Source organism: Tenrec ecaudatus, chromosome 10 (genome assembly GCF_050624435.1).
Source record: "Tenrec ecaudatus isolate mTenEca1 chromosome 10, mTenEca1.hap1, whole genome shotgun sequence".
NCBI lineage: Eukaryota > Metazoa > Chordata > Mammalia > Afrosoricida > Tenrecidae > Tenrec > Tenrec ecaudatus.
The window spans coordinates 108,737,101-108,761,146 of record NC_134539.1 but is presented as its reverse complement, the minus strand read 5'-3'; the positions used below and the strand labels follow the sequence as shown (position 1 = coordinate 108,761,146).

Sequence of the window (24,046 nt, the reverse complement as noted above, 5' to 3'; positions counted from 1 at the left end):
CTGGGAGCCTCAGTGTCAGGAAGACAACTGCTAGGGCTTCCTTGGAGTTTCTTCCTGCCGCATACAACTGCACAGCCAGACACTTCGTATTTTGGTCATGGACCACTCAACATTGTTGCAGGAGCACTCAAGAACTTTGTCAGGTTATACATTTGGTTGGCTATGACTTTACAACAGGACGATTGTAGTAATTTGGGCGAATGACATTACCTGAGGATGGGTTTACGCTGATTCAGGCCTGTAGCTTAGGCATGACTATATCGTGTTCAGACTACAAGTACTGGTGATCTTATCTCTGTTTCTTTCTCTGTCTTGTATTTCTGCTTAGTGTGTTGACTACAAGTGGGTGGGGAGTACCGCATTGGCTATCAAGTCACCACCACTCAACCAATCCAGTTGCCATTGAGACCCACTGTCTCATATTAGAACTGCACTCCAAGTTTTCATAGCTGTGGCCTTTGGAAAGCAAATTACCAGGTCATTTCTGCATAGGTGTCTGGATCGGTTCAAATTGTCAACTTCTTTTCAGTTAGTAGGCAAAGGCTTAATCATTTTCACCATCCAGGGACCTCTAAGGGGAGTGTATTTTCCTAACCCAAATGAGTTTTCTCAGGGACGACTTGATGTCTCGGTTCCGTAAACTATAGATAAAGGGGTTCAGCATTGGGGTAACCACAGTGTACATCACTGATGCAATTGTGCCAGTCTGTGCTGAACGGGCCGAAGGGGGGCTGAAATAAACACAAAAGGAAGTCCCAAAGAAAAGAGAAACCACAGAAAGATGAGAGCTGCAGGTGGAAAAGGCTTTCCGCTTCCCCTGAGCTGACGGGATCTTCTGGATGGTTGAGAAAATATATGAATAAGAGATAATTAGAGAAAGCACACAAACCAGGCCAGCCAGCCCCCCGACTATGAAGATCACCAATTCGTTGATGAAGGGATCAGTACAGGACAAATTCAGGAGGGGGTTGATGTCACAGAAGAAGTGTGGAATCTCACGGTCTGCACAGAAGGACAGGTTGTTCATCAGGAGCGTGTGCAGGAGGGAGTGCAGGGCATTCATGATCCAAGATGCACTGACTAGGAGAACACAGAGCCCAGGGCTCATGACCATGATATAATGGAGTGGGTGACATATGGCCACATAGCGGTCATAGGCCATGACAGCCAAGAGGAATGCTTCCAGCATCACGAATAACATGAAAAAATACAGTTGAGATAGACACCCTGCATATGAGATAACCTGGCTCTGGATCCATATGTTTGCCAGCATCCTCGGGACTGTGGTGGACACAAAGCAGACATCAGCAAGGGAGAGGTTGGCCAAGAAGAAGTACATGGGGGTGTGGAGTTGAGCATCAGAGATGATGGCCAGAATGATGAGGAGGTTGCCTGCCACAGTGATCAGGTACATGGACAGGAACAGTCCAAAGAGGACCTCTTGCTGATCCGTCTGCTCTGAGAATCCCATGAGAAAAAATTCTGTGATGCTGGACGAGTTTTCCCATCCCATTTGTCTGGAAGCAGAAGGTTGGGTTGATTGTTTTTAGTCTTGGATTGTGAATTCTGAAAATTCTGTCCTACTCTAATCTTGATTTCTAGATCGAATCATATGGAATGTTCAATATTGGACAGCATGGAGCCTACAAAAATGGCAATTCCATGTGGTTCCACTGAATATTTGAAAATGTTTTTGGTTGGTATCATGGGAAATGAAAGATTTGTTTTCAACGAGAGAAGAGGGGTTTCACCTTCTTAATAAACTTAATCCAATACATACACTCAGAGGTGTTTGCTCACCTAGCTATTATGCTGTTACCAGAGAAATCTTGACTTTAATAAACTTAATGGTTTCACAGGTTAACTGCATTCCCTCTAGTGACATTACCCAATGCTTTTTGCCAGTTCCCAAACATGGATATTGGAACAGGAGTTTTGGAACTGGTAAAAACCATGTAAACACTGAAATCACGATCATCATCTGCAGTTCTACACAGTTTGTCTGGCCCCAAACCTGGGCACCATCACTGACCAGTTTTTCTTCCTGATATGCCATATCCAAATAATTATTAAATGTTGGTCATTTCATTTTCTCAGTAGAGCTCGAAGGTTGCCCATTTTTTCCCTCTCTCTCTCAGTTGTGCCTACTGGAGATCAGAGCACCATAATTTCTAACTTGGATTTGGCTGATTGTTCTTCCTGCCTTTGGTCATATCCACCTGTTACCTGCATTCTTTGTTACACCAGCAATGTGATTTCTAGAAATAAAATTTGATTTTGTCTTTGTTTGGGATATTCTTCAAAAGTTCCCCATCACTCTCAGGAGAAACTGAATTTCTTAACCTGGCCTGGTAATCCTTGGTCATCATTGGGAGTACCCTAGTTTTCTGATCCCTCATGAACCCCCTTCTCCAATTGTACTGGACCATTTTCGATGACTTATTCTAGGTTTTGGCTCAGACTATTTTTTCTGCCTGGAATAGGCTTCTCTATCTCTCATTCATCAATCTATGCCAAACCTCAAATCTCAACTTAGATGTCACTTGTTCAGGAAGCCTTCTGACCCATCTCCTGTCTGTGCTTTCCATATACGCCCATGCCCCTGTATTTCCCTTCGCCCTGGTAGATGTCACCTGGATCATAACAGTCTTTTTTCTTGACTGTGTCCTGTATTCAACCGAGAGCATCAGGGAGTTGAGAGAGAAAGCGCCTGTCTCATCCTCCTCTGAAATCTGGCATTAACACTGGAACCTGGTACAACATGTGCTCAATATCAAGTATGTGAATAAATAAACATCAACTGCCCCCCCCCCAAGCTTCAACAAATGGAAAAGAAGACTGTCTAGAGGTGATAGCAGGCAGAGGGAACAGCATGAATTTTTAAATTGTCATTTCACATATGACTGTGAGCCATTTCATAGTCATTTCTGGAATAGATAGGAAACATATGGTTATAGAGACATGACGAAGCCAAACGAAACAAACAGTATTTCAGCTGAAGAATTAACCCATAGTACCAGTTTCTTCTAATGCTACCTTTTGTCCTCTGTGAAGTTAAGTATGTCCTGTGAGTCTCTCAACCCTGTTTACATTCACCCTTCAGCTTGTTTCTTGCTGAGCTTTGACTTAGCAGAAGCAGAAGCCTAATTCCCTTTCTGCTTTTCTTTCATTTCCTGAGTCCCAGGCCCAAACAAAGAGCCCTTGTTTCCTATTTTCTTTCTCCTTCTACCCCTTTACTCCCAACTTGTAGGCCATATCTTATACAAAGAATGCTCTGCCCTTCTTCCAAATATATAACCCTTCCCCCTTCTCATATTGGATCAATGGGCATCTTCCCAGGATTGTTATGGATGGTTATGAAATATAGCTCTGGGGTTGACAGAGTATCATTTTTGGTGAATTCAATTGTTTGCCCTAAGGACCTAGATTCAGGTTTAGAAGGGGAAATTGTAGTGAGATAATTCATGTTCCCACTGAGGAGTAAAGCCCCATGGAGAAATGAGTGAGTGAATGTTAAAGGTAAGAAACAGAAGGAATAAGATAGTGGTTGCGGCAGAAGTAACCAGGCTGCTTCTCAAGCCTCTACCTTCATGATCTGTCCCAAATATTAATATTTTTATCACACACTCCCAAATAACATGGTCAGTAATTCATAAAAATATTTAGCTCACATTTGAGTTTAAACCATGTGAACACACTGCTAATTAAAAAATAAAGTAATGGATTAAGGAAGCTTTACCCCAGAAAACAAACATGGACTCATAGTATAACGGAGGAGAATAAATAGAATAACGGAGGACAATTCAATATACTGCAGCATTGGTTTTATGGAAGTCCCTTTATGGAAGTCCCATAAATAGTAAAGAAATTTGCACATTCTTTTAATGCCTTGTGTGGGCTTGAATGCATGCATGTGTGTGTATATTGTAGTGGGTGGGTGCTTGGTTAATAGCATTATCATGGAATTGCCTGCTTATTCCTGTGTTCTGTATTGGGACCAGAAAGGCTCTCATCGTCTTTAAGATCTTAAGCCTCTAGGTCTCTTCCCCTGTTGACTGCTAAAGCATCATCATCATTGCTGCTGTAGGACCTTCTACAGAAAGACTGCATTTGAGTTGATCTCAAAACTGATCATAGGGGGAGATGGTAGTACTGGCAGAGTAGAGAGGGGGTAGTGGGCGGGGGAGGGAGAATTATAAAGGAACTGTGTACGTCCCTCTCCTCATCCTTACCTGAATATTCCAGCCACTTGCTGGGGCTGCCCGTGGCTGACCTGTTTGTTTCATATATCTCTCGCCCACTGTGGATGATGAGAAGATGACAAGAACTGCTAACGGCACCAAAAGTAAAATTGTTTCATGTGCTGGATGTGTCAAATTATGATTACTGCCACAACTGCATCTCCAGTTTCTCCTTTTGTCTCCCAGTGTTAGAGCAATCTTCGGTATGTGTCCACTCGGAGAATAATGGAGCAAGGGCTCTAGGACAGGACCAGATCAGGCCCGTGGGGGTTATCCCTGGAAGCTGCAATTATAGAACACCAACCACATACCCTCCCCTTTCAAATCTTTCAGAACATGATGCTGATGTCTGCCCTTTCTCTGACTCATGAAAGCCCATGAGAAATGTGCTCTCGTTATTTCATCAGTACCCCTGGAATTAGGGTTCTGCTATTCTTAGCTTCAGGTAGGATCAATCTTAAAGTCTGTTAAATTGAGATAATTAATTCTGTAAGGTACCAAATCCCACGAGGCCCAAGAATTCAGTGCCATGTCCCTGCTGTGAGCTGGCCCAAGATAGGAGAAAGTGTTAGAGAATTGTCCGTGATGCCGTGGTGGTCCCTCCAGGATTTTGACATTCTATGCACCAGCAGAGTAGCTGAGTGAATTTTGATGGCTTCATTTCGGCTTGTTAGTTTTAGCTTTTCAGGGAGACCCAGAGCAAGGCCTTCAGAATCATGAAAGGTGAGGATGAGCCACTGTTGGCTCTTCTTCTGGAGATGCTAATCCTGGGTCAGCTTAAGACCACGTCCATGCTATTTTGACCTCCTCTGGGCATTCTATAGCATGTGGATGCCAGCAACCTGAATCCCACTCTTTCAGATGTTGGATAAACGTATCCTTGGGAAGTCTCTTCATTTTACTGTAGAACTAACCTCCTAATAGACTTCCTTATCCAGGATCATCTAATCAGGGTACATATAGAGTACATAAACACAGAAAATAAATGACCTGGAAGTATGGATTATTCTTGGAATTTCTTTGAAACAATGTTTAATTTCTTGTGTATTCTAGGAGTGCTGGTATGCCACACCCTTAGACCAGGAAATTACTAGTTTATGAATATTAGTCTACTTTAATAACCAAAGAAGGTACTCTATAACTGCATGCTAAAAGATTCAGTTTAATTTTTTTTAATGGGAAAAGGGATAAGCAAGGAAAACGTGACCTGATCTTTCTAAGAAGAGTGTAGAAGCACATGGCATCCAGATTCTGTTGGCCAGACATGTAACACTAGGCATGTGTGGCACCCAGTGTTAGTTATCCATTGACTTAAGTGTGTTGAGTTTGTCTTTCTATATCATTTCCTTTTTCTTTGATTCTAGAGCACCAAGACATTAAGGGCGCCCCAATCCAACTGGGGCTTCCTCAGTTTGGCCATCCCTAGAGATCTCCTACAGTTTCCTTTCTAAATCCTAAAGTATTTTTTAAACACTTCTGTCTTCTTTTAAAAATTGTTTATATATATAATATTTGCCAATTCAGCTTTATTCAGGTATAATGTTAAGAGGTACTAATTACATTAATCATGCTGTACAGCCTTCACCCATGACCACTGTCAGGGTGGATTCATACCAGGGATGTAAGGATGGCTTAACCTTAGAAAACAATCAACACAATCCACCACATAAATAAAACGAAGGCAAGGAAGCACATGATAATATCCACCAACACAGAAAAAGGATTTGACAAACTCCAGCACTCATGCTTGATAAAAAACATTCAACAACATAGGAATAGGTCAAAATTCTGCAACACAATGAAGGGCATATACACTAAATGGAAGGCCAATATTAGCCTCAATGAAGAGAGAATGAAGTATTCCCCTGGTGACTGAGAGCCAGACAAAGATGCCCTTTATCACCACTCCTAATCAGTAATGTGCTGGAAGGCTTAGCCAGAACTATAAGGCAAGAAAGATGAATAGAAAGCATCCAAATTGGCAAAAAGAAGTAAAAAAAAAACTTTTTTTATGCAGATGACATGAGCTTATATGTAGAAAATCTCAAACACCCAGGAAGAAAATTATTGGAACCAATTGAGATTAGATTCAGCAAAATGGCAGGATCCAAGGTCATCCCACAAAAATCAGTCCGATTCCTTTCCTTTAACAAAGAGAACTCTGAAGAGGAAATTAGGAAGATAATACAATTTATAATAGCAACTAAAAAGATATAGTAATTAGAAACGAGTCTAATCAGAGATATAAAAGGCTTGTAAAAAGAAAACCACAAAATATGACTATAAAAATCCAAAAGAGACCCACATAAAAGGAAGAAATACTTTGCTTCTGGATTGGAAGATCTACCAGAGTTAAGACGTGAGTACTAAACAAAGCCATCTACAGACACAATGCAATCTGGATCAAGATTTCACCATCGTTCATTTAAAAGATGGGAGAACAAGTCTCCAACTTTGTATGAAACACAACAACAACAAAGACCCGGGAGAAGCAAATGCTGATAAAGGAGAAGAGCAAAGAAGCAGGTCTCACACGTCACAACCTCAAACCTTCACAGTGGCTGCAAGAGCCCGGGACTTGCACAACAACAGACCCAAGGACCCATGAACAGAATTGGGAACCTGAAAATAAACCTATCTGTTTATGGACAGGTGGTCTCTGACAAAGGTCTGAAATACAATAAATGGTGGGAGTGGGTGGGATGGGATAATCTCTTCACTGGATGGTGCCAGAATTGAATATCTATTTGTCGAAGAATGAAACAGGGTCCATTTCTCACACCATATACCAAAAAAAAAAAATCAAATAGTCAAAATGGGTCAAAGATCTAGTGTAAAACTTAAACGATGATGACAAACAAGGAAACATAGGAACAAATATAGCAGCCCTAAGTAAAAGCAAAACAGAACACCACTTCCATTGTGTCAATTCTGGCTCCGAGTGACCCCATAAGACAGGATAGAATGACTCCAGTTGGTTTCCGAGACCAGAAGCCTTGTCTTTCCTCCATGGAGTGGCTAGTGAGTTTGAACTTCTGACCTTGTGGTTAGTAACCCAATGTGTAACCCACTACAACATAAGGGCTCCTTAATGTAGCAGCCTAATACATGGCATAAACACACTATCAAGAATAAGGCAACATACATAAGCAGCAGATGGCAAGATGGCTTCCTAAATATTAGACATGTATACACATGTAAAGATTTTACAAGAGTAAAATGAGGTCCCAGAGAGGAGGAAAAAAATGTTTGCAGTTACATATTAGACAATGGTCCAAACTCTAAAATCCATACAAAACTTCACCACCTCAGCCAGAAAAAGATGAATAACTCAATTGAAAAATGGGCAGAAGATGAACCTCTGTCACCAAAGGAGACATTCAAGCAACCAAGAAGCATGATCATTAGCCATTAGAACAGAAAGATATCGTCTAACCCCAGTATTAATTTCAAAGTAAAAAAGCAAAGCCAAACAAAAACAAATGCTGGGGAGGGTGTGGAAGGACTAGGACCTTGACCCACTGCTAGTGTCATTGTAAATTGATGTGACCATTCTGCAAAATGGCACGGCACTTCCTTAAAATATCAGAAGTCCCTTATGATTTAGCAATCCCACTAGTAGGACTATAGACTGGACCAGAGAAATAAGAGTTGTGACACAAATAGATATGTGCGCACCCATGTTTATTATAGCACTATTCACAATAGCAAAAAAGATGGAAACAACTAAAATGCTCATGGATAAAGTATGGGGTATATATACAATGAGATACTACACAATATTAAAGAATAACAAGGAGTCTTTAAAGCACCTCACAACATAGATGAACCTGGAGAATATTATGTTACATGAAATTGGTCAATTGCCAAAGACAAATATTATATGAGATTACTGTTACAAACAGTCAAGAAAAGGGTTTCAGATAAAAAGAAACATTCTTTGATGGTGACCTTGGGGAGGAGAGTAAATTACTAACCAGAAGGTAGACACATATGAACTTGGATGAAGGGGAAGGCAATATGCAATAAGAGGGAAGTTAGCAAAAAATGATGATGATAAAGGAAGAATATGAGTTAAAGCAACACTGTTATATACACAATTATGTGATAACAATAATCTATGAGTAGATGCTTAGATAAGCAACACAAGCTGAGAAGCTGTGGGATGGGGCAAGAGCTTTTACCCATCAATACATGTAGGTTTTACAAAAAATATTTGTCCACATTTATTTACCTATCCTGGAAGTATAATATCTATGAATACAAGTATAGTAGCACATATAACGTGCAAAGTTATGAACACTTCTTAGCCACCACCTAACACCATGAAGGAATGAGTGGCTGAGTTTGGGGGTTAGGACCATAGACTTAGGGGAAACCAGGTCAATTGGCATAACGTATTTCACACAGACAATGTTCTATATCCGACTTTGGGGAGTAGTGACAGGAGTTTTAAAAGTTTGTGAGGGGCATCTAAAGTGCGGCTCTTGGTTTCTCACTGTCCAGAGCAAAGAAGAGTAAAGACAAATGGAAGACACATGGAAAATATCGAAACCATTAGTCCAATGGAAACCTCAGTCTCCATGTCCGTGAGACTAGAAGAACTGGATGGTGCTAGGATCCCACTACGACTACTCTGGACAGGATCACAATGGAAAATCCTTAAGTAGAGGGAGAGAAAATTGTGGAACCAAACTCAGAATAACAAGAGACCAGACTTGCTAATTGGATAGCAACTAGAGGAACCCCCCAAAACCATGGTCCTTAGTCACCCTTCATGTTCAGAATTAAACTCATCCCCATGACTTAATTTCAGCCCAATAATAGAGAGGTCCACAGGGGAACAGCTGCCATAGTGGTGGCCCATTGAGCTGCTAAGCACAAGGTCAGCAGTTTGACATCACTAGCTGCTCCTCAGGAGAAAGTCAAGGCTGTCTATTCCTGTAAAGAGTAATGGTTTTGGAAAGACACAGGGGAGAGTTCTACCCTGTCCTGGCAGGTGGTTATAGTAGGTATCAAATCAAAGACAGTAATACTGTCTATCCAAAGGGCAACACTTACCCAAGGACAAAGTTCAGAAGAGTATGGAAAGAGGGAGGAACAGGAGAGAGCGAGGGAATGGGATACAGGATTTACCTTCGGGAGGTGGCAATCAAGGACATGAATCAACATGTGAATAAATTGTTGAATGGGAAAACCATTTGCCCCCTTCACTTAATTTGCAATAAAAAGTTAAAAAAGAGGAAATACTAAACATGTATGGCTTAAAAGAAAACAAACGAAAGAAAGAAGCATCCGGAGTCAGAGAGAGTAGACTTGGGTTGTAGGTGGGCACGTTCTTTGAGGCCCAGTTTTCTCACCTGGCTCACCACTGTCTTAAGCTGGATTCTCTAGAGACACTTATATTTCTTGTCATGACCACTTTGCACTCTTAAAGATTATCCAGGGCCCCAAAACTTTTGTTTATGTAGGTTACACTTACCATTATTTACTCTATTAAAAATTAACACTGAGAAAGATTTGTCACTTTCTTCTTCTTTCATCCAAAATAGCAAAAATCAGCCCATTCCATGTTAAAAAAGACATTTTTATGAAAAGTAACTATATATTCTGAAACAAAAAGTAATGTGTAGTGTCATCATTTTACATTTTTCAAATCTTTCAAATGTCTGCCAGAGAAAAATAACTGTATTCTCATATTTGTTTTTGAATTCAACTTATTGGGATGTTTTTGTTTGACTTAAAAATAAGAAGGAAATATGGCCTGATCTAACACTAGTAGTTGGAAAAGTGAGGTGCCTTTTCAGATAATGGTGGATAATTTCCTTCAATACCAAATCTAAACTTGGCCAGGCATAATTTCTCAAAGGTTAGTGGCCACATGGCATCTAATACCTTATCCATGAACTTCTCATCCTTTTTTACATGTAAACACATTGGAATATATTTGCTTATGCTTTTTAACATACTTGATGAAATAGCTATGGTGAGGTCACTTAGAAGGACTCTTTCACTGAGTTATTCAGATGGCCAAGTCTTCAAACATGTCGTTCCATAATATTCTTTTAAAAAATCACACTTGTTAAAATCATTGCCACTCTCATCCGACAAATCTGTAAGTCTTGGGACACTGTCAAGTTTGCAGTAGTAGATACAAGTTTGAAAAATTATTCCAATAGTTGCTTGGAAATTTGAAGATCTTCATTGGCAACAAATATTGTTTGTTTTCCTTGAAACGACAGGCTCATTTCTCTCGTTTTCAAGAAATGTCTGCAAACACTCATGTCTGAGTAATCACACTTGGTCTGTCAGTTGTTCTTTAAAATAAAATGCTTCCAAAGAGTGCTGGTGGCAGAGTAATTACAAGTTGGGCTGTGATTCGCAGGGCCAGCAGTTAGAAACCACCAGCGGCTCTGTGGCAGAAAGGCTAGGCTTTCTACTCCGGTAAATAGTTACAGTCATAGAAACCCACAGGGACAGCTCTACTCTGTCCTATGGGGTCACTGTGAGTTGGCATTGACTTGGTGCCAGTGAATAATGTTTCAGGAAAAGAGCGCTGGTTCGTTTTCAATTGGGTCACATCGTGCTTTTCCTAGGAATAGCCTGGGTAAGAAGGGCTTCATGCAAACTGCGCATTGATAACACGCATTAAGAAGATGTGCTCTGGAGGGTTAGATAGATGAGAGTGGCTGGGGAGTTGACTCACTCACGGCAACCTCACATACAACAGAAAGCCCCATGCCCAGTTCTTCATCACCCTCAGATCAGCACCACGTATGCATCCATCATTGCAGTTTTTCTGTCTGACAACCTCACCAAGAGTCTCCTACACACATCACCAGATTGATCCTCCAGTAATTGGTCTTTCCTGATGACACGTCAAAAACAAGTGAGTCAAACCGTATTCTGTTGTAGATTATAAGGTTTCTCATTTACTAATTATTTAGAATAGAGAACATTCTATTCTAAATAATCTGTTAAAGTAACATTTAGAATAAGCTTTGAATATGAAACACCAACCTTAGATAGTTCTGTGATGGTTGTTTTCAACCTTTCTTCGTAGATTGTCTTTGTCTGGAGGCTCTGCTGAGAGCTGCCCATCATGGGCGACAGCTGGTCTTTGAAATACTCTGGGCATAGCTTTCAACATCACAGCAACATGCAAGCCTCCACAGGATCACAGCTGACAGCCAGGTGATCGATGTAAGGTTTAGAGCTCATGAAAGTTGTAATTCTTACTGTTTCACCAAGGACATTGAAATGACTTTGACATTTAAGTTGAAAACAATCACGTGACGGTAAATTGGAGCTAGATGCAGATGTCACTTGGAATAGTGCTTCTGATTGTGTGATACATAGGAATCACCTGGGGAATCTTGTTAAAAATGGAGGTTCTAATACAATGAGCGTGGGCTGGGGTCTGAGCTTTTGTATCTCTAACAAGCCAGGAGCTAAAGTGTTTGCTATTCTGCTTTCCATTGCTAGGTGGTCACATGGATGACAAACCCATCTGTAGCACCATGGCTGGTATCTAATAGGGAGCAAATAACAAAGTAGAATTAATCATAGACCTGCCATCTGGAGCTGTGGAAGATAAACTGACCACCTTGATATTGGACAGAGTCTAAATATTACACATACTAAACAATCTATTCTAAATAACATTTCCGATAAGCTCTGAATGTGAAACACAACCCTGAAATATTTCTGTGATAGTTATTCTCGAGCATTATCCACAGGGGAGGGAATAGATATGTGGGCCTCTGAGAACCTACGGCTTCTTTCACCGCCAAGTCTTACTCCTTGTTTGTGTCTGTGTTAGTCTGGGTACTTTAGAGAAACAAATCCACAGAAACTCATGTATAAGAGAGAGTTTTATATAAACGGTAAGTGCACATCAAGAAAACATCTCAACCCAGTGCTGCCCAAGCCCACAAGTCCAACATTAGCCTATATGTTGGGCACCAATCTACAAAGCCCTCCTCCATCTCACAAAACACATGCAATGATGCCGACTGCAGGAAGAAAGCCGAATCAGTGAGTATGTAAGCATCTCAGCGCTGGCAGGGGTTTCCGCACGACTGCTCCAGCACCCAGGGCTGCATCGGGGTAGGTCCAAGTGGCTTCTCCTCAAGGATGTCTTGCAGGAAGTGAGCCTTGCTAGCTGAAGCAGGGAACTGGCTAAAGGCAGCTGCACTCTAGTCCCGCCATCAGAAAGCAAGAGACCCGAGAACTAGAAAGGCAAGGCTCACTTTGCCATTCATGGCTCTGCTCTTCAATTAACCTCACATGTGTTTATGAGCCAGGTTGGCACAATAAACTATCTCCGTGTCTATCTGAGATGCCGCTCACACCTGAAGATAATGGAAAGATAGCAACAGAGTCTGGGTGGTGCAGGTGGCTAGTAATTGGCTGCTTACTCAAAGGTTGGTGCTGTGAACCCATCCAGTGGCTCCAGGAAAGAAAAGCCTGGGCGAATTGCTTCTGTAAATGTTACAGCTAAGAAAACCCCACGGAGCAGTCCTCTGTGACACATGGGCTCCCTATGAATCAGAAGCCAACTCTGCGGCAGCTAGCAACAAGGAGAACAAGAGCCAGAAGTTGCCGATGGATCCGAGAACCTTGCCCTTGCCACCTGAGCGAGAGGGGCTGCAAGACTAGTGACCGGGAGCTTTGATTCTGGATTCAAACTGCCTGGATGTGAGTCACTGTTTCACTACTTGCTAATTTCACTACTTGAAATTGCTAATTTCTCCAGGTTCTAGGTTCCTCATCTGTAAAATGGGGAGAGCAATAACGCCCCTTCATGAGGGAAATTATTTGTACAGTATTTGGCACCTGGTTTAATGTTTCATGTGTTTTTTGCTAAATACATATATTCCAGATATGGAAAAGGTTGGGATCGCTCAGGAAAAGACTCCCATTTCACAGTTTGGCGACAGAGAAGGGCTGGGGATCGGGGCAATATTTGGAGACCCTCCAGGCTTGCTGGGGCCAATTGAGAGCACAGCCGCACAGCTCCTCATTAACTGTAGACACTGAGCTGCTGTCCTCAGAGGACACTAGGTCTCGGGATCCCTTGTGGCAGGAATTGACAAGATGGACTTTTGGAGAAGGAATTCTTTCTGGATGAGTCTTGACTTCCTGATGCAAAGGGGTGTGACAGCTGACCTTTATAGCTGTCATGTGTTTCTTATGGAGTTCTTTGGCATCTTCTTCAGTAGGAAGGGGGTGTTTGGATGAGGAACAGAGACTAGATGGTCCGTTCACTCTCCTCCTTCAAAGGTGGTTGCTTCCATGTGGAAGATTTGGCTCCTGATTTATGGCCGCGAACCCACGCACAACAGAACAGAGCACTGCCTACTTAGATCCCTGCGATTCTTCAGGTTTCACCGACTGGGTTTTGGAAGGAGATTCTAAGGCTTTTGTTTTTCTAGCTAGTCTTAGTCTGTAAGCACTGTTGAAACCTGTTCGCGGACATAGTAATGTGCAAGTCTCCGCTGGTGGTGGCGACATACGAGGTGCATTGGCTGAGAATGGAATGCAGGCCTCCTTCATGGAAGGAGAGAATTTTATTGCTGAAGCCCAACTGCTCCCATTCAAAGTCTGGTTCTTTCTATATCAGGCCCAGGCGTTCCGCTGCTACTCTAGAGCTTATGCCATGACTGTGGTTGGAGTGCCGTCTCTGCTTGTCAAAAGCCAGGCTGTGCCTTCTGGTAGTGCCAATGCTCAAGTGATGTAGAAGTCTTTCTCCATGTGTCAGCTGAGGAGTCTGGGGAAGAGCATTGGGCAAACCTGGCTCAAATCTAACTGACGAAAAGTCCTCAACCAAGCCACTGAACCTTTTAGAAATTTGGATTTCTCATCTGTAAAAGAGTATCCTAACCATCTGTTCCACAGGGCTCTCTTTCAAAATGGAGAGGCAGTACGATATGTGAGACAGTAAATATGAGCACACACATATATCTGATATTTTATAAAGCATCTCCTTTCTCTCAGTGTCCATGACGTAGTTTGAATTTCCTTCTTTGTGCTGGTTATTGTTTCGTTGTTTTTTCCTTAAACAAGTATTTGACCACCAAGAACAATTCACTAGGCTGTATTGCTAGGTGACTGGTTAAAAACAAATGCGGCAGACACACAGTGTGATGTGTGGAAGCATCAAGTCTGAATTGTACAAGTTTCTCAGGCCCCCCACTAGAATCCACCTTCTGTACCGCAGTACCCTGGCTTAAAGTTTTAGTCATTCTGCAAGATTCTCAGACTACAATCATAGATGATTTAAAAAAATCTATTTCCATAACTTTACTTATCAATGCCCTCTGATTTATGTTCTGTTCATTTCATCCCAAAGTCTCATTTAATTGAAGACCTTCCTGAGATGGTCCCACAGGAACCATTGAAAACATGCTGAAAACAGAACTTCCTTTTCTTAAATTATCCTCTTGTTCACATTTTCATTAAAGGCATCCGTTTCCCTTTCCTGAATCAATCTCAAAACTTTGAAGTGGCCTTCATCTCCACGTCAACTCCTGTAAACACATCAGTACTTTTGAATGTTGCTCTTTCTACATCACTTTAACACCTAAAGCCTTTGTCTGTATCTTTACTGTCTCTAGATCAGTGATTCTCAACCTTCCTAATGCTGAGATCTTTTAATACAATTACTCATGTTGTGGTGACCCTCCAACCATAAAATTATTTTCATTGCGACTTCAAAACTGTAAATATGTGATATGCAGGATGTATCAGGCATCCCCTGTGAAAGGGTCATTCAACCCACAGGTTGAGACTGCTGCTCTAGATGGTTCTTGTTATATAGTTAGGTGCAGTCTAACCGATAGTGATTCTAACCGATAGTGATCCTACACAAAACAGAACAAAATACCGCCCGCTCCTATGCCATCCTTGTGATTGTGTTTGAGCCCTTTGTTGCAGCCACTGTGTCAGCCCATCTCATCAAGGGTCTTCCTCTTTTCACTGCCCTTCTACTGCTAGATTGTCCTGTGGGCTGCCTGCTCTGTCATCACTACCATGCTCCCTCACTGATCTCTCTCTCTATCCAATCTTTGAAGACACAATCTTATTGCTTCATGGAGAACATACATATGAGAGGGACTTCTGAAAGTTAGTGGGAAAATGCCATGATCTTTTACTCCATTTGCCCATGAAAATTTTGAACTCCCATTTGCAAATATATCTCTGTCTCCATCTCCCTATCTATCTCTCTATCTATCTTTCACACTGTCATAAACACCCATGGGTTCTGTGCTTATATTTCCCTTGGTTCTGTTTGTTTTTTCCCCCCACTTTTCTTGCACCTATGTCTATTTCTCCAAAATTTATTTGTTTTTAGTAACTTTTTAAAAAGGCTACCAATACCAAACTTTGGGAATTTATATTTATTGTTTTCAACTTACTCTTAGGTTGCCAAGAGTCAACCAAACTGTTGCATGTGTCTGTAGGCCATTCAGCAGCAAAACGTGATATCTCTACCACTTAGATGGCACTGTGGTGGTGTAGAGGTTAGGATTCTATCCACATGGTCAGCAGCTTGAAACTACCAACAGCTTTCTACTGGGTTTTCTCCTCCCATAAACACATGCAGTCTCAGAGTCCCACAGGGAATCACTCTGAGTTAGCATTGGCTTGATGCAGCGAGTTTGTGGTTTGGGTCTACCATTTAGAGGGATTGAGCCCAATTAACAAGTGAAATTGAATAGCTGCTACCCAATGGGGGCAAGAAGAACAATGTCTGGAACCTAGGAGCGTCTCCAAGGTAACTTGCCATGTGCAGCAGGAAAGAAAACTAAAAACTACAGTAAGTGGGGGAAAAAAAGGCAGTCCTCTTGAGAGCTCAAAACTCTTCAGGAATGGAGATATGGGTCACCTCCTCAGGTGAAGATGAAAGTACCTGCTTATCAACATGTCCCCACTGAGGGCTGATCACCAGTCAATGACAGGCCTTCTGAGATCTGAGTTCCTGGTGACACCTTGACTTCCATCCCCTTCACAGCCCTCTCCAGGTCTAGTGGAACGGGTTTCTTGTAGTTAATCATTTCTAGGTTATTTCACTTTCTTTCCTTTTTTTTCTTTTAGAATACACCTGTGTGTTCTATTTCCTTTGTTAAGTTTAAGAACACTGAGTGTGATTTCCGTGTCCTGACTGGCCCTTCATGGGCACACAAGATACAAAGCCTTTTCCTGCCGTAGTCAGTCCTGGGTGCCATAGGATGTGAGGAGTAGCCACATTCCTGAATTAATGAAGCAAATTAAATTACAGTTTAAGAAAAATTACTTCAGGATGGCATGTTTGGCAGAATCAAGAGAAGACATCAGAGGCAAATAATACATGACTTGGCGTATGGGTGAATGGGTTTTATTTGCGATGAAAGTTACAACAGTTATACACACAGATTCGTATGCTTCTTGTGAACTGTGTAGTAGGGAATGAGTCGGTGAGGTTGACATTGCAGTTGAGTGGTATGGATTTTTCCTAATAGCTCATCCTTCCTCAGCCCTTCTTTACACTGGTCTCTTTGGCACTTAACATTTCACTAGGGAAAATCGCTCATACCTTTTGGCCTCCTTGTCTTCCTTCAGCAAATAGAATATTGATATACTCATTGTTCAGACATACTATTGCAGGTAATGTATTCACTTAAGACAGGCAGATCGAATAACTACTATGTGTCCCAGACCTTTACATCTTTGAGAAGAAAGTCAGACAATAAATAGATCTATTTAATTGTTTTTGAGATGGGGGGGGGGGTCACCATTGAAACTTCCCTAAAGGAATATCTTCATTCACTCCATCTTCTGGTCACTCACACAGATTTATATTCATTTGTAATCAAAACCTTTAAATTTTGGCTTCAATGGAGATAATGACGATAACCCTCACTCCTACTGTCTTAGGGACAGGAGTCCAGGTGACGTAGTAGATTGGACTGCTGACCATAAGGTCAGTAGTTTGAAACCACCAGCTGCTCCTCTGGAGAAAGAGAAGACTTTGTACTCTTATAAAAAGTTACAGTCTTGGAAATCGACAGAGATACTACCCTGTCTTATGGGGTCACTGTAAGCAGTGGCTTTGGGTTTGGCTTTGAGTGGCTTAGGGTGCTAGAAAACATTAAAAGGTGAATATAGTCATCATTCAAATTCAGGGGAACATTCTTGGCAATGTGAATTATCTATAGAAAATAATTTTTTCCTATATTTCTCCTGGAAATTGAAAGTAGCAGGTAATAAAATCACTTGCTATGCTTGCAAAAACAAGATTTATGAATGATCACTTATATATTATAAATATTGTTTAAAAGGTTAACACTCTCATAAATAGAATCAAACCACAGATAGTGAGTGAGCTTCCTTTGTGGGTTTAAGTGACCTGCTGGCTAACTACCCTGTTTGGGGGACTGTTATTTACCCAAGATAGAAACTATACCTGCTCCAGGCTGTGCTGGAGAATGGCGGTCACACCACTTTCAGTACAGATCTTTTTTATTTTTTTGTTACTTGGTACTCCAGTATTTTGCAAAACCAGCTTAAGTCTGTGGTAAATTAATTACAGCAGAATGTCATGCCTTTTTAAACTTTAACATGTCATATAAATCTATTGATGGCAATCAACCTAGCAAAAGTTTTATGATCTTTAGAGACAATACAGTTTATCTGTAATGAGAATGCAGGTATCTTCCAGGACCGGGTATTTTCAAGGTTTCAAGGTCATTGTTGGGGGTGCCCTTGAGTGCAACCTGATGCCCAACAGCACAAGCCACTTCCCAGTCCTGCGCCCTCCACACAACCATTCCTGCGTTTGAGCCCATGGTTGTAGACACTGTGTCCATCCATGTCCTTCAGGGCCTTCCTCTTTTTCGATGCTCCTCCACTTTACCAAACATGATCTCTTCCTTCTCCAGGCCCTTGCCTCTCCTGACAACTTGTCCAAAGTACATAAGACGGAAGTCTCACCATCTTTGCCTTTAAGGAGCACTTCTTCCAAGACAGACTGGTGATTCCTTTTAGCAGTCCATGGTACTGCCCACATTCTTCTCCAGCACCACAATTCAAAGGCATCCATTCATTGTCAGCCTTCAGGAGTCAGTGTCCAACTTTCACATGCATCTGAGGCCATGGAGAATAGCATGGGTTTGGTCAGGTGCACGCACCTTAATCCTCATAGTAACACCCATGCTTTTCCATATTCTGATGAGGTCGTGTGCAGCAGATTTACCTAATGCAGTGTATCCTTTGATTTCTTGACAATAGACAGGGAAATTATCTCTAGGCTCATTTAAATAATAATAATAATAATCTTGGTAAAACAATACAAAACCTTCTAGTTAATTCCAAGTGATGGCAATCCCACCAGTGCCTGGCCAGAACTGTACTCAACAAGGTTTTCAGTGGCTGATTTCTCCAGAGCAGATAACCAGGGCTTTCTTTCAGGGCACCTCTGGACTGGTATGAATAGCCAACCTTCCTTGCAGTGAGTCCATGAGTGCGGTAAGCGTTTGCACCACTCAAGGACCCTCCTTTCTGATTATGTCCAGCCATGTTTAGAGACACATGTTTTAATGAATTCATCCTTTTTTTCCACCAATCATTACTGGATGACTTTATGTGACCATTGTTGTGTTGTTTCAGCTCCTGCTGTCAAAGTATGCAAGAATATATGGACGATTAAACATACTGGTGCAATAAGCACTTCAATAATGATTTATATCTTCCAAGCATGAGCTAATGTGATTCTCTGAAATCCATGGCAATACAGGAAGAGATGGTTATTCCTAGTATGTAGATGTAGCAGCCAAAGGTCAGACTTTCTCAGTTTTCCACTGATAGTCACTAGCATAACTGCAGCCGGAATAGGACTCAAATTGGTACTCTGCCAAAAGATGCAATGATGCATACAAAGTGATAAGATATCTCATCAAATTGGAGTAAGCAGAGAAGATGCATTTTCTGGTTGAAAAGATCAACGATGCTTTCTTGGAACGTACGATACTGAGGTTGGACTCTTGGGTGGATCCTTAATCTTGGGTGGATCCTTAATTGTTTTCCCAAATGTATCAACTCACACTGGCTATGCGGACACTCTATGGCTGAAGAGTTTCCCTAAGGCAGCCTTCATGTCCCGGTTTCTCAGACTGTAGATGAAAGGATTTAGCATGGGGGTCACTGCCATGTACATCACAGTTATCACTGCATCCTTCAGGCTGTAGCTGCTCAGAGGGCGAAAATACGTGCCCATCACTGTCCCATAATACAAAGATACAACTGTGAGGTGGGAGCCACACGTGGAGAAGGCTTTGGCTACACCCTTGGTGGATGGAACCCGTAGGACAGTGGCAAAGACCCGGATGTAGGAGATTATGATGCAAAGCAATGGCACACTAAAAACACCAACCCCAAAGTACATCATTTTCACATTCAAGTGGATATCAGAACAGGACAACTTGAGTAAAGGGGTAATGTCACAGTAAAAGTTGGCCACTTCCCTGTTTCCACAGAAGGAAAGACCAGCTGTCAGCAGAGTGTGGGGGAGGGCGTTGGTGTTTCCAATCACCCAAGACCCAACAACAAGCAGGACACAAAACTTCGGGCTGATGATTGTTGTGTAATGAAGAGGACGGCTGATGGCCACAGCACGGTCATATGCCATCACGGCCAAGATATAGCTGTCCGTGTTACCCAAGGCGATCATGAAATACATCTGTGCTAAGCATCCTCCAAAGGAGATGGCTTTGCTGCCCAAAAGGTGGTTTGCCAGCATCTTAGGGACGGTTACAGAGGAGAAGAGAATGTCAACAAAAGAGAGATTGGCGAGGAAAAAGTACATGGGGTTGTGAAGGTGGATATCAGAGTGAATGGCCAAGATGATGAGCAGGTTTCCAACCAATGTGATAGGGTAAATAAAGAGGAAGAGGATGAAGAAGACATCTTCCTGCTGTTGCTGACCGGTAATTCCCAGGAGAATGAACCCCTGGGTTGAGGACTGGTTGTCTTCCGTCATGGCTCCTTCTGTCAGAAAAGGGAAGAGAATCCAGAATTGTTAGTGTAGTTATGCTGTGTAATGGTCTCTTTGATGCCCCACTTTGACTCCAGAGGTCAACTCTCTTTCCACTTAGGTTTGTGAAATCCAGACAAAGCCCATATTTGGTGTGAAGCATCCCTGCTGTGGATTAGTGGGCCTAATTCTTGGTTATCCCTGGTCGTGCCTCTTTAAGAAGTGAGCTGAACAGTGCTCCTTAGAAACATGGAGCTAATTCAAAACCTTTTTTCTTTTGAGGGAGAAAGCCATTTCTTGTTTGTTTTTGATCTCTTGCAGAGAAATTGTTGTGGAGACATTTTTTCATTGTGCATACCTAAAAGCTTGCATTCATTATTTCTTGAATTGAATACAAGTTTATTCCACGAGTTCACCATAGTTGGAGTGCTCACATGTTCATGTACCATGACATCCCCTCACCTTTGCATTTGATCTTGCTGATCCTTCATTGAAAATAATTTTAACTTGGCCCAATTTCTACTTAGAGTTTCTATGCTTTTGTGCAGATATCATAATTTTCTGCCTCAAATATTATAATCCTCCCTTATTTGCTGGACAAAATGTGCCCTCTCTGATGCATCCTGCACCCTGGAACCACAGGCATTGTGGCAGAGACAATTAGATGCTCACCTCAACCAGAGCTATTCTTGTCTTCTTGGGAACTCAGCTAGACTACTTTTCCCATGCTCTCCTGCTGTGTTATTTAGTCATGTGACTGATTTCCAGTTAATCCAGTTCTGCATTCTCTCCACACTCTTTCCCCTTTTACCAGTGGATGTATATGGCAGAAGGGTGAATGATGGAGCTAAAACAAGAAAAAGTCCAAACTCACTGCCATCAAATCCATGCTGACTCATAATGACCCTTCACTCCAAAGGAGCTGCTGGTGGTTTTGAACTGTTGACCAGGCAAACTGCAGCCTAATACATAACTAATAGACCACCAGAGTTACTGATCACCAAAAACAGCCCCTGAAACTTTTGTATTAAAAAACCGAACCAGAACCGTTGTCCTTACATGGGGTCAATTCTGACTCAGAATGGCATCATACAGGATTTCTGAGACTGCAGCGCTCTGTGGGAGCAGATGGTCTCATCTTTCTCCCACGGAGAGGTTGGTGAATTTGATCTATGGGCCCTGCACATAGCAACCCACGGACAACACCCGATGACTGGGCTCCCGATATCTTTAAGTAGATTGATCATATTTCTAAAGAGAAGCTACTTGATACTTTCTTCAATCTCTGTCATTAGTTCCATGACCAATTCTTATGTTAAGAATTCCAGAACACCTCACTGCACGCATGTGGAGCCTATTCGTGGACCAAGAGGCAATCATTCAAATGGAACAAGGGAATGCTGTATGGTTTAAAACCAGGAAAGGAGTGGGTCAGGGTTGTGGCTTTTCACCGAACTTATTCAATGTGTATGATGAGCAAGTCATCAAATCCTCCGAGAAGCTGGACTCTATGAAGGAGAACCTGGCATCAGGATTGGATGAAGGCTTATTAACAATTTTCTATAGGCAGATGACACAACCTTGCTTGCTGAAAGCAAGGAGAATTTTAAGCACTTGCTGATGAAGACCTAGGACTGCACCCAGCCTTCGATATGGATTAACAACATATGACTGGGCCAATAGACAATATCATAATAACCAGAGAGAAGTTGTCAAGGATTGTATCTTGCTCGGATCAATGCTCATGGAAGCAGCCGTCAAGAAATCAATGACATATTTCACTAGGCAAATTTTCTGTTCAAGACCACTTAAAAATGTTGAAAAGCAAGAATGTCACTTTGTGCCCTACGTGTCCTTGACCCAAGCCATGGTATTCTCAATCACCCAACATACAAGTGAAAATTGGACAATGAATAAGGAAGGCTCAAAGGATAATGTACTGGAGTTGTGGTGGTGGCAAAGAATATCAAAATTGCCGTGGACTGACAGATGAATAAATTTGTCTTGCAGGAAGTACTACAAGAATTATCCTTAGAAGAAAGGATGGGTAGATGTTGCCTCATCTATTATGAATGTTTCAGGAGAGACCAGTCCTAGGAAAAGGACATCATGCTTGGTAGAGAGTGAGCTGGAGAAGGAGAAGGAGAAGGAGAAGGAGAAGAAGAAGACCCTTGAGGATTAACACAGTGGCTGAAGCAATGGCCTAAAACATAACAGTAATTGTGAAGATGGCGCAGGACCAGGCAGTGTTGCATTCTGTTGTACACAGGATCTCTATGAGTTGAACCCAATTAGATGACACCTAACAATAGCAGTGTTTCCTAGAGCTAGGTACAGTTGATGCAAGTCTAATTATCTTTCCCCCAAACATGATGTGCTTTCTCATCTCTCAATTTAAGGGATTTGGTTTCTTCTTTTGAAATGTCCTTTTCCATCTTCATTCAGAATCATACATTGTATCTTATCACAGCCATTTTAGATCAATCATAAAAATAAAAAATGCTCATAAATAGACAAACTTAAAAGCAAAACCGGAAATATCCAAGTGTTAAGGAGCAGAGCTGTCACTTTGAGAACTAAGGTGTGTCTGACCCAAGCCATGGTGGCATTTTCAATTGCCTCATGCAGGTGAAAGCTGGACAAGGAATAAGGAAGACTGGGTAAGAGTTGATGCCTTTGAATGGTGGTGTTGCAGAGAATATTGAAATACCATGGGTTACTAGAACAGACAAATCTTAGAGTCAATACAGCCCGACTGCTTCTTCGAAGTGAGGACAGTGAGTCTTCCTCTCACCTGTGTGGACATGCTATCGAGTAGTCAGAACTGGAAGATAGCATGTTTGGTACATTTGAGGGTGAGCAAAAAGTGGAACACTCTCAACAAGATGGGCTGATACAGTGGCTGCCACAATGAGCTCAAATATAACAGCAATTGTGAGGAGGGTACAAGATGGGGCAGTGTTTCCTTCTGTGGTGTGTTGGGTAGCGAAGAGTCAGAAATGATTTGATGAAACCTCACAGCAACAACAGGTATAGAAACAAAGGGAAAGCCTAGAGCCAGTGTTCCAAGCCATCATAGCTCCTTGGGGTAAGATCTCTGCATAAAACATGTGAATGCTTACCCTACTTGTGAAAAGAACTCTAGAAAAGATTTTGCCTTGTAAGGATTAAAAAGGAGAGAACAAAGGATGTAGGATTCACAGAAAGTACTTGTATGAAGGAAATCCCAGGGACTCTCATGATACACTAGAACCATTTGCAAGTTTGTTGATATAAATCACTAGTTTCAAACTTACTACTGTTACGTCCTGTCTTATTCTTAAGTAACCACAAATAAGAAACATTTTAAATAAAAAGAATACCTTATTTTGGATTCAAATTTAAATTTACAAAATGCAAATGCAATTATGCTTGTCTCTTAAAGATAATTCATTGTCTGAAACCTAATATATGGAGCCCAAGTCCCTTATTAAAGAGAAAAACACAAGGGCAAACAGTTCAGAGTGCACAGTCAGGCAAAAGCATGTTTGTCAGTAGGGCAGTGTAGTGGCAGGGGAGAAGGAAAAAATCAACCTGGAAGACAAGTTTGGACTATATTTTAGAGGGCTTTGAACTTTATTCATTTCTGTACTGTAGTTGTATTTTATTCGTCAAGTGTTAAGAATTAATAGAGTGCATGTGAGTTCATTATCCTTTTCTGGTACTAGAGATATGCAGGAGTTTGGACACAAAAATTAAATTACTGGTCAGTAGGTCAACATTTTGGTAGCCCATCTGGTGCAAGGATAGCTAC

At 41.7% G+C, this 24,046-nt stretch overlaps 2 protein-coding genes across 2 annotated transcripts; both read right to left on the bottom strand.

The window, feature by feature from the left end:
- Positions 1-571: 571 nt before the first annotated feature.
- LOC142458180 (olfactory receptor 1G1) lies at positions 572-1,568 on the bottom strand. The gene has a single exon (XM_075559231.1). The coding sequence runs from the start codon at positions 1,511-1,513 to the stop codon at positions 572-574; it is 942 nt and encodes a 313-aa protein (XP_075415346.1). The 5' UTR covers positions 1,514-1,568.
- Positions 1,569-19,329: 17,761 nt separating this feature from the next.
- Positions 19,330-20,274, bottom strand: LOC142458179 (olfactory receptor 1A1). The gene has a single exon (XM_075559230.1). It carries the CDS (start codon positions 20,257-20,259, stop codon positions 19,330-19,332), a length of 930 nt encoding a protein of 309 aa, XP_075415345.1. The 5' UTR covers positions 20,260-20,274.
- Positions 20,275-24,046: the final 3,772 nt, after the last annotated feature.